Here is a 13,529-nt window from a genome sequence, read left to right on the forward strand (position 1 = left end):
ACTGTACCTTATAGTCTCCTACCTCTCCCACTACCCCTTTACAGAATATAAGCAAAAAAAAAGGTTAAATGCTCCTTATTAAAAATTTCTCCAATCTCAAGGTTCAAACTCAAAATTCCATCCAACCCACATGTGTGCATCCACTATAAAAGTTTGGTGATTAGTGACGGTTTAAAAAGAGTTTAGCGACAGTTAAAATCGCTATAAAAAAGAGGTTTGACAATCACTGCAATTAGAATCGTGGAGAGGTCATTTGAGCGAACTAATCTCCAGAACAACCACCGCAAACAATTTACAGTACCTTTTTTTTCCATCGAACATAGCTTATAGTATGAATCTTCTTCCAGGTATATTAAAGACATACAGTTATTAAAATCATACAGTGCTGTTTTTACAATCTCAGCTTCACTCAACATAGTATAATTAAAGACACAATCATTTCTAGCTTTCAAAATCATTTCAGCTTGTTTTTAATCATCAGTGACCAAATTAAGATGAATCCAGAAAGCTTTTGAGAAAACATGTTTGTTGCTAACAGGATTATTAATACAATTCTTAGGATTTGACAACATAAGCTTAGCAAGATGATATCCATATCTGACTTCATACTTCCCTGAACTCGTATAATCTCAAATGAGTCAAATATTCTTTCCCACGCAATCCGCTTGACAAAATAATGTATGAAGAAGCCCAAGCCTATGTCATGTATTGTCCGCTTAAGGCCGTGGCCCGTACGGATTTGTCTTTCGGGCTACACCACCTCGGGCCCTAAAAGCACGTGTACCATGTGAACTTGTGTCATGCCTTATAAGATTCTTTGCTTTCCTCTTCTCATTCCGATGTGAGATTGCGTAAGGTGACATGTGCACCTTCTTCAGAATTTTGCCAGCCTAGAAGCTTGTCAGTTCTGCTTGACCCACCTTCATCAGCCTGCCCTCCGTCATGGGCATCACATATTACTAGGCAGCCATGGATCATCCCAAGAAACGATGCGATATATTCAGTTTTTTCTAATATTTTGCTTGTATTTGTTAGGCAATTTTCAAACCACTGAAATAGGTCAAATGGTTTTGCGGGTCATTACAAAACTTGTTTTTAGTTTTAAGACCACATCTCTTTTTTTATATATGGGAAATCTGCTTTTACGTATAAGAGATCTATCTTTTATACCTAAGATAATTGAAAAAGATACTTCTTAAATTTCAACACTGTAAATGGAAGGCCCATTTCCTTGTTTTTTTAATCCATCAATACATTCACAAACATTAATAATAAATAATAACAAAGTCAGATCAATCAATGCTCTAAATTTTAAAATGGAAATTTTTTTTTTTTTTTGAGATGGTAAAAAATTTTATATTCAGAAGCACAAAGGCTGTGCTGGCCATAATTACAGAGAAATGGACCAAAATATACAACAAAAATTCCTATCTTCTTATAGAGTCCCTAGAACATCTATTAAAGCTTCTGTGTCCATTGTGTATTCTTGTTTACACCAAAAATGAAATAATAGTAGGCAGTTCATTTTTTTCTTCTGAGTTGAGCTGGCATTGTCTTCAAAACATCTTGAATTTCTCTCTTTCCAGATAGTCCACCATATGCAGGCACGAATCAGATCCTAACTATTCTTCTCACTTGCACTTCTTCTCACCTTATTCCAGCATGACAGCAGGTCCTTGGTGCTATTTGGCATGACCCAGTATATCCATGTTAGATCTAGGAATATGTTCCAAATTTGTGCAGTCACTATGCAGTGTAAGAATAGGTGACTATTAGTTTCTGCTTTTCTTCCACATAGATGACATCTTGAGCACAATTGCACACCTCTTTTCTTTAAATTGTCCTGTGTTAAACATGCCTGTTTAACTACCAACCAAACAAAACATGCCACTTTGTAAGGGATTTTGACTTTCCATATGTGTTTCCATGGCCAAAGATCAACCATTATGTTTGTTTGATTAAGCACTTGATAAGAAGATTTAACAGAGAACCTTCACCATGCCTTATCAACATTCAAATTCACCCCCGTAAACTGATTGAGTGTGTTGTAGAAATCTGTGAATCTAGTGATCTCCCAATCATTTAAAAATCTTCTATAAGTGAGATTTCATCCTTGAGCTGACCAAACATCGTTGATAGTGGCCTTTTGCTGTTGATTTATGAAAAAAATATCAGGATACATTGTCTTCAAAGGCTCATGCCCCAGCCAGTTGTCTTCCCGAAAAGAGGTGTCCCCACTCTAAAGCTAATTTTGTTCCTGAAAATTTTTCAAAGTGCTCTAATTGCCTTCCAAACACTTACCCCATATTGAGAGGTTACTTTCTTTGTTTTCCAAGGCCCCTCTTCCCCATTTTTATCTTTAATTACCATCCTCCATAGTGAATGTTCTTCATTAGTTTATTTCCACAACCATTTGATAAGAAGACTTTGGTTATGTTCAAGTTTTTGATTCCCAAGCCTCCCTGTTTTAAATGGTACCCTCTTTTTTATTTGTTGCCTTGCCATAGAAAGTTCCTCCTTAAAGCATCATTCTCCTCTCTATCTTTGGTGGGATAGGGAATAAGGACATCATATATGTAGGAAGAGCATCAAGTACACTGTTGATGAGGACTAACCTGCCTCCTAGAGAGAGGTATTGACTTTTCCACCTTGCTGGTTTCTTTTTACATTTCTCCAGGACCCCATTCCATATATCAATGGATCTGCATTTGGCCCCCAAAGGCATTCCAAGGTATATTGTTGGAAAAACACCAATTTCACCACCAAGGATCCCAGCGAGTTGCTAGATTTGCTGAGCTTCATTAACCGGATAAATTAGGCTCTTTCTCCAATTAATGTGAAGCCCAGATATCCGTTCAAAAATTGTTAAGATAACTCTTAACATCCTCATTTGATCTACCTCTGCATCACATAGGATGATAGTATCATCTGCATAAAGTAGATGAGTGATCTCCGTGCTGCCTCCTTGTCTGTTGTTAACCTTGAATCCTCTAATCCAATTATTCTACTGGGCTGTATAGAGCATGTTGTTCAATCCCTCAATGGCTATAATGAAGAGGAAAGGAGATAAAGGATCTCCCTGCCTCAATCCCCTTTGAGCAGGAAAGAAACCTTCAGGTGACTCGTTAATCAACACTGAGAATCTAGTTGTACTGACACAAAATTTAATCCAGTTATTCCATTTTGTGCCAAAACCCATCTGCTTCAGCATATTTATGAGAAAATCCCAATTCACATGGTCAAAAGCTTTTTCTATGTCTAATTTGCACAATATTCCTGGCTTTTTCCCCTTTAATCTAGAATTCACACATTCATTAGCAACAAGAGCAGCATCCATTATTTGTCTTCCTTTGATGAAAGTCATTTGATGTTTGCCAATCAATTTAGAGATCACTGATTTTAATCTTTCCGTCAGAAGTTTGGAGATGATCTTATACACGCTGCCGATTAAACTTATAGGTATATAATCTTTTAACTCCTTTGCCCCATTTCTCTTTGGTATCAAGGCTATGTAGCTTGCATTTAGACTCTTTTCAAAGTACTCTCGACTGTGAAAATTTTGGATAGCTTGCATTATGTCACCCTTGATGATGTCCCAACTTTGAGAATAGAAACCCATGCTAAAACCATCGGGCCCTGGGCTTTTATCAATAGCACAAAGTTTAATGCATTCACGCACCTCCTGTTCTCCAAAAGGTCTTTGGAGCCAATCTTGCTCTTGATCAGTGATTTGTGGACCATCTATCATGTTGAAAATTGGTCTTCAATGTTCAGACTCAGTAAAAAGTTGCTGATAAAACCTCACTACCTCCTCTTTAATTGCTAGTGGATCTTCCAATGTTACACCATTTGCCACTAGCTGATCTATATTGTTGTATCTATTATGTGCATTTGCAGTCCTTTGAAAGAATTTAGTATTTTTGTCACCCTCTTTCAGCCACAAGGCTCTGGACCTTTGTCTCCAAGCTATCTCCTCATTTTTTGCAACCTCTTCAAATGCCCTGAATAGGTTTGCTTTCAGTAAAACTTCCTCTTCATTCAAATTTCTCTACTCCTGAATTATGTCCAACTCTGAGATCTGATTAAGGATATTGGACTTGGTGGCCTCCAGATTCTCATGCTTAGTTAGATTCCATTCCTTTAATTTTCCTTTCAGAACTTTCAATTTGCTTGCCAAGATGTAATCTGGTCTACCTACAATTACAAAAGAATCCCACCATGTCTTCACTTGATCATTAAAACCCTCTACACCTAGCCACCAGTTTTCAAACTTGCAATACGATTTGTTGTATTTCCAGTCATCACATTGCAAGGAGAGAGGAAAATGATCTGAATCTACCCTCTGTTGGATAGACTGCTTAATACTCCTGAATTCCTCATTCCAACTTGTGGAGATGAGGAATCTATCAATCCTGGAAGAAGAATCTTGAGTGCCCCCAGTTCCTTGTGTACATGCCTCCAATTAAAGGAAGGTCTACCAATTCCATATCATCAATGAAATTTGAGAAATCAATCACACTCTAGTTAGGGTGGTACAATTCTTCTTTTCTGAAATATACCTAGGGGGTGATAAAATCTCCACATACTACCCAGAGATCTCCACAAAGCCCTCTAGCTGCTCCAATTTCTTCCCACATCCCTTGCCTTTCCTTCTTGCTGTTTGGATCATACACCCCTGTTAGATGCCAAGAAAAATCATGAGTCATAGCCATGAAGTTACATGTCAAGGAATGTAATCCTGTACATGTAACTTCCCCCTTCCAAATTCTACTATCCCACATCATTAAAATTCCCCCTCTAGTATCACTAGCCTGTAAACATTCATATTTTACCCATCTATTTGCCCAAATTCTACTATCCCACATCATTAAAATTCCCCCTCTAGTATCACTAGCCTGTAAACATTCATATTTTACCCATCTATTTGCCCATAACTGCTTCACAAACTCCTCTATATCCCCTTCTACCTTGGTTTCTTGCAGACAGTAGATATCTGTTTTCCACATGTGTATTAGACTCTTCAAAGTGCTCTTTTCCCCCCTATTGTTTATCCCCCTAACGTTCCATGAGATTATGTTTATCTTCATGGAGCACCAATTGATTGTAACTTCCCCATATTTCTCTCCCAATTGCTTTTGAATTTGACATCAAAATTAACTAAACCTTTGAGTTCCTTTGTACCTTCCATCTTGGAGTTGAACGAGTCTCCAATGCTGATTCAGCTAGTTCAGCTCTGCTATTCTTCCTTCTACTATCAATTTTCATAAAAAGAGCAAAAGCCTCTTTTTCACAACCTTTAAAATTTACCACAAATTTGTTGCTTAGGCTAATTATGTTGACATAAATTCATTATCAAATATCATTACACATAGTGTAATTCTAATACTGCTAAAAGTACTAAGGCATCAATTCACTTGTTCCTGAACAGAGAACCAGGCAGCAGCTGAAGTGCCTCAACCTTGCGGTTCGTGACTAGCAGATGATGAATGTTGTCTTTCTACTGGTGAACTTAAGTCTGCAACCTGAAATTAAACAATAATAAAGCTAGTAAATTCACAGCAAGAACTAATCATGATTAGCAACTCATTGTACCTTAACCTTAGTCAAGTTAGACCCCGCAAAAAGATGGGAAGGAATTGAATTTTTGTTCAAAAAAGGTTTCAGTGTGACATGCCAAATTTGCTCTGCAGAGAAGGTGTCTAGCAAATTAAACCATGTATGGTACAGTGTTTTAACTCTTTAAATGCCCTCACTTAATACTGATCACACATAACAGAGAGGTGGTGCTTACCAAGGAAGTAATTAAACAAAGACAAAATATATTCATGTAGAATAATATCATTCCCGTTATCCTGAATAACTTTCATAATAGGTCAGAAGCATGTTTTGACTTCTCTAATAAGAAAACCTTGCATAGACCGAGATTGCATAACCAGCCAGAAGAAACCATGAAAGGGAGATAATCAAATAAAATTGGGCTACCGGCAAACATGGAAGCTTTCCCCTTTGTTCATTTCGGGTTACATATAACAAAGGCACTGATGATATTTCAGGCAGCTAGCCGTGAGTATCAGTTTACAAGGAACTTTCCTAGACCAAATGAAGACTTTATTAACAAAAACACTGTGCACTTGGTGCCTAGACCTCTTCTCCTACTACTTCGTCCATAGATCAATACATGTAAATTATCATGTAAGCACCGGATTGAATATAACCTTAATGCACTCTCTCCCAATAAGACAAATAGATCTCAAAATAACACAAATGCAAACCGTAACTAAAAGAGCAAGTGCATTAAATCTCTATAGCTACCAATAATGTCAAAAGTAAGCTCAACCTGCAGACTGTCAACAAGAATAAAAGTATTTAGTACATGATCCAAGATGCCCACATATAACCTTGCATAACCTTATTTCTCTTATCAGCAACGTCAACAGAAAAAAGGATCAGAATAATTTCTGCGATTTCGAGAGAGGCCTTGAAAACCCTAAACAAAAATGTATTCCTGTATTCAAGTTATTTTACCTCTATGCTATTTTGACAGCCACCTTTGGAGTTTCATGTGATTGAAAATGGTAGAAGACAATTCAGTTGACAGGAACTTCGGGTTGACGTTTAAAAGAGGAAGAAAATTGTACTCAAAACCTAAAGAACATCATTCTGCTGGATATTCAATCTAATTTGGTAATCCTCCCTATCCTCCCCCAGTATGAAAAGATAAAACAGAAGTGTTTGAAAGAAAAAAGGTTCAGATAAATTAACCTTTAGCAAGAATCCTGTTCGTCAGAGACCAATTTGGTATCTATCAGCAAAAATCACTGCTACAGTACGCATAGGACTGGAAACTCCATATCTCATCAACCCATGACAGCACAAATATACAAGGAGTTTCGGCAGAAAGTTCATAGCATCCAGTAAATCGCAAATGCAGCCAAACTGATCAATTGTTCATTACTCAAGAAGAACAGCCGGGAATTAAGCACCCAAGGGTATGGCCTAGTGGTCAATGAAGTGATTGCAAACCTTGGAGATCGTGGTTCAAATCCCAACAAAGAAAAAAAATATGTTAGGTGATTTTTTTCCCCATCTACCTAAGTCTTAGTGGGCAGACCAACCTAGTACTTGTGCTGGTTGGGAGGTACAAGGTGCCCGGTGGAATAGTCGAAGTGCGCAAAAATTAGTCCAGACACCATCCCTGCCCCCCACCCCAAACCCAACAAAAAAAAAAAAAAAGAGAGAGAGAGAGAATAGCCAACAACTAATCTGATCTAGTAACTTTTTTTATACTGAAGTAAATTTTCTTAGTCCTAATCTGTAAGATGATGAAATTAAGTTAGTAGTTTAACTGGAGCTGATAATTTCTCAAGATCAATTTATTGAGAGTCTTCTTCCAATGGGTTCATTGTAATACGAACTTCAACACAACATAAGTTCACATAACTCAAAAGTCTAAAGCAAAACTAGTGAACATTTACAAGGAATAACTTAAAGAGTTTAATCATCCAACAAGTCAAAACATGAGTTTACCTGATTGGCAATAGAGTTAGGAAAACCAAACGGCCTTTGACCCACAAAGTTTTGATAAATATAAGACATTTGATCCTCCAAAACTTTAAATCTTGATTTATTCTTTTGCAATTCTGACTCCAATGCTTTAACCTTTGAATTACTGTCTTGCAACTCTAATTTCATTGCTTGCCATTCAGTATTTGACGGGACACCACTGGATGAAGACACTGTCGATCCCCCAGAACTACAAGTGGATCTGAAGAGCTGAGATGGGCATACACCAAATCCCATACCTCAAACCCGTCCTGGGTGTTCTTTCCCAAAGACATTTATATAGGTATCTGCTTTAGAAGAAGTCCCATCTGCCTGCATATTTAATTGTTCCTGCATATACCATTAATAATGTAATCGTCCTTGCAAATTAACTAATAATATTCCAATGACTATACAAACTCATAAATAAGATGTTGTACTTACATTCCTTTGCCTAGCCTCATCATTAACAAAAGACCCATCTTTTTTCTTGTGGGCAATAGAATACATTTGCCCTCTAGTATAAGGTCTCTCGGCTTTAATTTCCTAGCATTTTGTATCGAATTAGTAAGGTCATGAAATAAACTTAATTGTAAAATTAGCAAAGGTCAACGATAGATTAACTATACCAGTTCATGCATCGTTCTAGCTATTGACCTCGACCCAAGAATATGAGGAACAGTTTGTTTTTGTCGATTTACACGATTTTTACAAGAAATCTCCTGCATTATTAACAAAAAACAAGAAAGATCAAAAAAGTTGTACCTATTACTAGAACATTTTCAATTTATGCTTATTTACCATAGTTTTCTCATTCAATCTGTAGTTTAAGAAAAGTGCCCATTGGTCTTTACTGATCCCAGCCGGTGGCAAGTCGATATTGGCATCCTTACCAAGTGATGGGTCATAATTTTCATCAAATAACTTAATGCGCTTGTCCCTCCATTTCCTCCCAATATTTCCGAGTATATACTTCTTGTTCATCTCATCATTTACTTGAAATTTTGGCTTCAAGACAAACATAATAAATTAAAGGTTAGTAAATAAAACAAATAATAAATCATATCTAGTTAGTTAACTATATATCATACTACCTTTATAGTGTTAGTCCAAACGTGCTCCTTGTATGTTTTAGGAATCTTAGGCCATTTCTCAAAACCAATAGGAAAATATTCAAAGTTGCTTGCAATTGAACCTAGAAATCCTCCCAAAAGGCCAGCTGACTCTCCAACTGGTTGGTTGCGATTATTCCACTCCAAGACAACCTTCTTTCCCATAGGAAGTACAAACATGTCTTGCACCCGCAAATTTGTTTCCTTTACAACTCCCTCCTCATCTAACATGCAAAGTCAATCAATCTATTATTAGCATCCAATATATTAGTATCCAATATATTAAAATTTAAAACTATATACCAATCACATCAACTATCCAATACTTATTGGACTTTCTCTTGTAAGTGGACAGAGGATTTTCGGCTTCAGCCTGAGTTTGTGAAAGACTTTGTCCTTCAGGTTGATTTTGAGCATCACGTTGAATTTGAGTTGGCCTAGAACGACTCTTAGGAGGATACCTCTTTCTCTTAGGCATACCTGTAAAACCACAAGTTTAGTATTGTTGTTACAAACAACAACAACGACCCAGTACAATCCTACAAGTAGGGTCTGGGGAGGGTAGTGTGTACGCAGACCTTACTCCTACCCCGAAAGAGTAGAGAGGTTATTTCTGAAAGACCCTCAGCTCAAGAAGACGGAAAAGACGAGAAGAGAAGGGACAATATATTAGTACCATCAGACAGAAACCAAAGAAATAACAACAACATCATAAGAACTAGAAAATAGTTGAAATGCAATAACAAAACCAAAAAATAAGCCTTGATGCTATGAAAACGTAAGGATAGCGAGAACACAACATAAACCTCTAGCAGTCTAAGGCCACCCCTATCAATTAGCCTCACCCATGAGCTCGACTACGTCCTAACCTACAACCTTAATGCTCGACCTCTACACATTCCTATCAAGGGCCATGTCCTCGGAAATCCGCAGCAGCGTCATGTCTTGTCTAATCATCTCTCCCCAATACTTCTTAAGTCGCCCTCTACCTCTTCTCGTTCCCGCCAAGGCCAAACTCTCGCACCTCCTCACCGGAGCATCAGGGCTCCTCCTCCGCACGTGCCCGAACCATATGAGCCTCGCTTCCCGCATTTTGTCATCCATAGGCGCCACGTTCACCTTCTCTCGAACAACTTCATTTTTAATCTTATCAAACCTAGTATGCCCCCATATCCACCTCAACATCCTCATCTTTGCCACTTTCATCTTCTGTATATGAGAGTTCTTAACCGGCCAACACTCTGCACCATACAACATGGTCGGTCTAACCACAGCTCTATAGAACTTACCTTTGATTAACGGTGGCACTCTCTTGTCACACAGGACTGCTGATGCTAACCTCCATTTTATCCACCCCACCCCTATACGGTGAGTGACGTCCCCATCAATCTCTTCGTCCCTCTGGATAATCGACCCCAGGTACTTAAAGCTACTACTCTTGGGGATGACCTGTGATCCAAGCCTCACGTCCACGCCCACTTCTCCCGACTCGACGCTGAACTTGCATTCCAGGTATTCTATCTTAGTCCTGCTCAACTTGAAACCCTTAGACTCAAGGGTATGTCTCCAAACTTCCAGCCTGTCATTTACACTGACTCGCGTCTCATCAATCAGAACTATGTCGTCAGCGAATAACATACACCATAACACCTCCCCTTGAATATGGTGTGTCAGTGCATCCATCACCAGGGCAAATAAGAACGGGCTGAACGCAGATCCTTTATGTAACCCCATAACAACCGGGAAATGCTCCGAGTCGCCTCCCACAGTCCTAACCCGAGTCTTAGATCCATCATACATGTCCTTGATCGCTCTAATGTAAGCTACCGGCATACATTTTGCCTCCAGGCATTTCCAGAGAATCTCCCTAGGAACCTTGCCATATGCTTTCTCCAAGTCAATAAATAAGATCCTTCTTCCTATCCCTGTTTGCTGTTACAAAAAAATGTCTTATTTCTTTAAGTACATGTTTTCGATGTTCTCTGTATGTCCAGTAAAAGGATTCCAGCCTAAACTTTTTTGAAACCAGAGAGAGAAAATAAAAATTTAGGTAGGAAGAATTCGGCATTTCCATTAAAATTTTCCAGAAGAGAAAATAACTTGAACATCACTAACCCAAAGGAAACTCTGTCAATAAACACAAAAGAAACTGCTGCAATTTTTGAAATGCCCAATATCAATACCTAGGTCAAAATCTTACTCGTCACAAATTCTACAAATTATCTATGATTTGAGGCATGAAATTACCTTGAATGGAACAATAAATTGGAGAGTTTCGGTGGACTTGGTGCCTTTTCAGAGCTTCAGCTTTTGAATCGATGGGAGTTCCTCTCTTTCTTTCTTTTTTCTTAGTAAATTGAGTTTCCCTCTCTTTTTGTCTTCGCCATTCTCATATATATATATATATATATATATATATATATATATATATATATATATTTCGTCCGTTTCAAATTAAATGAGAAATTAAATGAGATACTTTTCTTTTTAGTCTGTTTTACAATAAATGATACATTTCTAAATTTATAAATAATTCAACTTTAAACTCTTTCATTTTACTAATTTACCCTTAATGAGAAGCTTTTATAGCCACACAAATGTCATGGCCCCGTAAACTTTTTACCCCTTAAACTTTTAAGACCACAAGTTTCAAAAGTCTTATTCTTTTTTCTTAAACTCTGTGCCGAGTCAAACTACATCATATAATATGAAACGGAAGGAGTATATATATATATAAAAAAAAAGATAGAGTGAATGTCTATCTTTTAGAAAGTTTTACTTTGTGTCTAAGTCATTTTTCCCCTATAAATAGAGGGTTTTACCCTATTGTAAATCATCTATAAATTCAATAAGAATTAATCTCTTTCTCTGCAATATTATTCTTCTACTTTTATTGTTTTATTACACGTTATCAGCACGAGATTCTACCGTCTCAAGAAGATTAAGGTACAACTTTTCTCCTCTTTTAATTATGACTGATATTATGAAAAGAAAGTTCGTTGCCCTTGAAATTTCGGGCAAGAACTATATGACATGGGTGTTGGATGCTGAAATCCATTTAGATGCAATAGGTCTTAGAGACTAGGGGTGAGAATTCGGTCGGTTCGGTTCGGTTTGAAGAAATTCGATTCGGTTATTCGGTTTTCGGTTTTGTAAAAGTAGTAACCGAAATCGAACTGAAATAAGTTTGGTTTTCCTAATTTCGGTTCGGTTTTCGGTTTGAACATTATCATATTGGACTCCTTCTATGTAATAATACGACCGGCGAATTTGTTGATTTTTCACAAAACTTCAAAATTGTTGGCTAAACTTTGCACACTATTATGGATCATAAAATTCAAACATAGTGTAAATTATAACTCTGTGTGAAATTCTCTCAGTATCTATCACATATGTTATGGAAATTTTAATAGACTGAAAGTCTTTAAGATTGGAAAGTTGATGAACTTACTTAATTGGGTTGAGTCTTTGATAGATTGGACCTAATAGTATTAATTTATTACCTATGGGTTTAGCCTATATATAACTTAAAGAACATATATGCTAATAATTCGGTTTTTCGGTTAACCAAACTAAAAAACTTAATAACCAAAAACCGAACCGAAAAACCAAAATTTTGAAATTTTAAATCGAAATTGACCGAACAAACTGAATAACCGAAATCGAAATAAAATTTTTTTTGGTTCGGTCGGTTTATTCGGTTCCGACCGAAATATGCCCACCCATATTAGAGACGCCATTAAAGACAAAACTAAAGCATCCACCTAAGACTGCGCTAAGGCCTTGATTTTCTTGCGCCATCACCTTGATGAAGGGTTGAAAATAGAATATCTCAAGTCAAAGATCCACTTGTTTTGTGGAATGACTTAAAGGAAAGATATGACAACTTAAAGTTGGTCACTCTTCCACAAACACGATATGATTGGGCTCATCTGAGGCTTCAAGACTTTAAGTCTGTTTCTGAATATAATTCTGCGATGTTCAGAATTACTTCTAAATTGAAACTCTATGGAGAAACTATCACTGACTATGATATGCTTGTAAAAATGTTTACAACATTTCATGCCTCCAATATGGTCCTGCAAAAGCAGTACAGAGAGAAAGGTTTCAAGAAGTACTCTGAGTTGATTTCTCTTCTCCTTGTGGCTAAACTAAATAATGACTTGCTCATGAGAAATCACGAAAATCGACCCACTGGGTCCACACCATTGCCTGAAGTAGATAACTACCAAAAGTGGAAAGGGAAAGATGAGAAGCCAAAGGCAAATGGTTCAGAAACTGAATGTTATCGTCGCGGTGGAAAAGGGCATTGGGCAAATATTTGTCGTACACCAAGACATTTGGTTTAGTTTTGTCACGGCCCAAAATCTCACCTGTCGTGATGGCGCCTATTGTGGAACTAGGCAAGCCTCAACTAGACATCTCAACACAGTAGAACTTTTAAATAAAGACGGAAGCAGTTAATATTAAAGAAATCCTTTTTAAAAAAAATAGAATATAACTCCAAAAATACTATACAATCCATCCTCAAAACCCGGTGTCACTGAGTGCATGAGCATCTAAATGATAACAACATCTGACTGATAAAACACTGTCTGAAAATATAGAACAGTAGAATATGAAAGGAAAGGAGAGTCAAGGTTAGCGAACGTCATGCAGCTACCTCAATAGTCTACTGAGTCTGACTCCTCAATCAGCAACCACCGTGACCAGAAGTGTCTAGATCTGTACACGAGGTACAGGGGGTAACGTGAGTACACCAATTCAGTAAGTAACAGAAATAAATAAGGAACTGATAAGTAGTGACGAGCTATACAAATACAGTTATCTCAATAACTTTCAATAAGAATAGCCATACTTTCAATTTAACAGTTT

The 13,529-nt window shown here is 37.3% G+C and overlaps 1 protein-coding gene and 1 pseudogene across 1 annotated transcript; one reads left to right on the forward strand and one right to left on the reverse strand.

Moving 5' to 3' along the window:
- Window positions 1-1,827: 1,827 nt before the first annotated feature.
- On the reverse strand, window positions 1,828-11,025 carry LOC104216905 (uncharacterized; annotated as a pseudogene).
- Window positions 11,026-12,631: 1,606 nt separating this feature from the next.
- On the forward strand, window positions 12,632-13,003 carry LOC138873424 (uncharacterized). The gene has a single exon (XM_070151894.1). It carries the CDS (start codon window positions 12,632-12,634, stop codon window positions 13,001-13,003), a length of 372 nt encoding a protein of 123 aa, XP_070007995.1.
- The last annotated feature ends 526 nt before the right edge of the window (window positions 13,004-13,529 follow it).

This window comes from Nicotiana sylvestris, chromosome 7, assembly GCF_000393655.2.
Source record: "Nicotiana sylvestris chromosome 7, ASM39365v2, whole genome shotgun sequence".
Classification (NCBI taxonomy): Eukaryota; Viridiplantae; Streptophyta; class Magnoliopsida; order Solanales; family Solanaceae; genus Nicotiana; species Nicotiana sylvestris.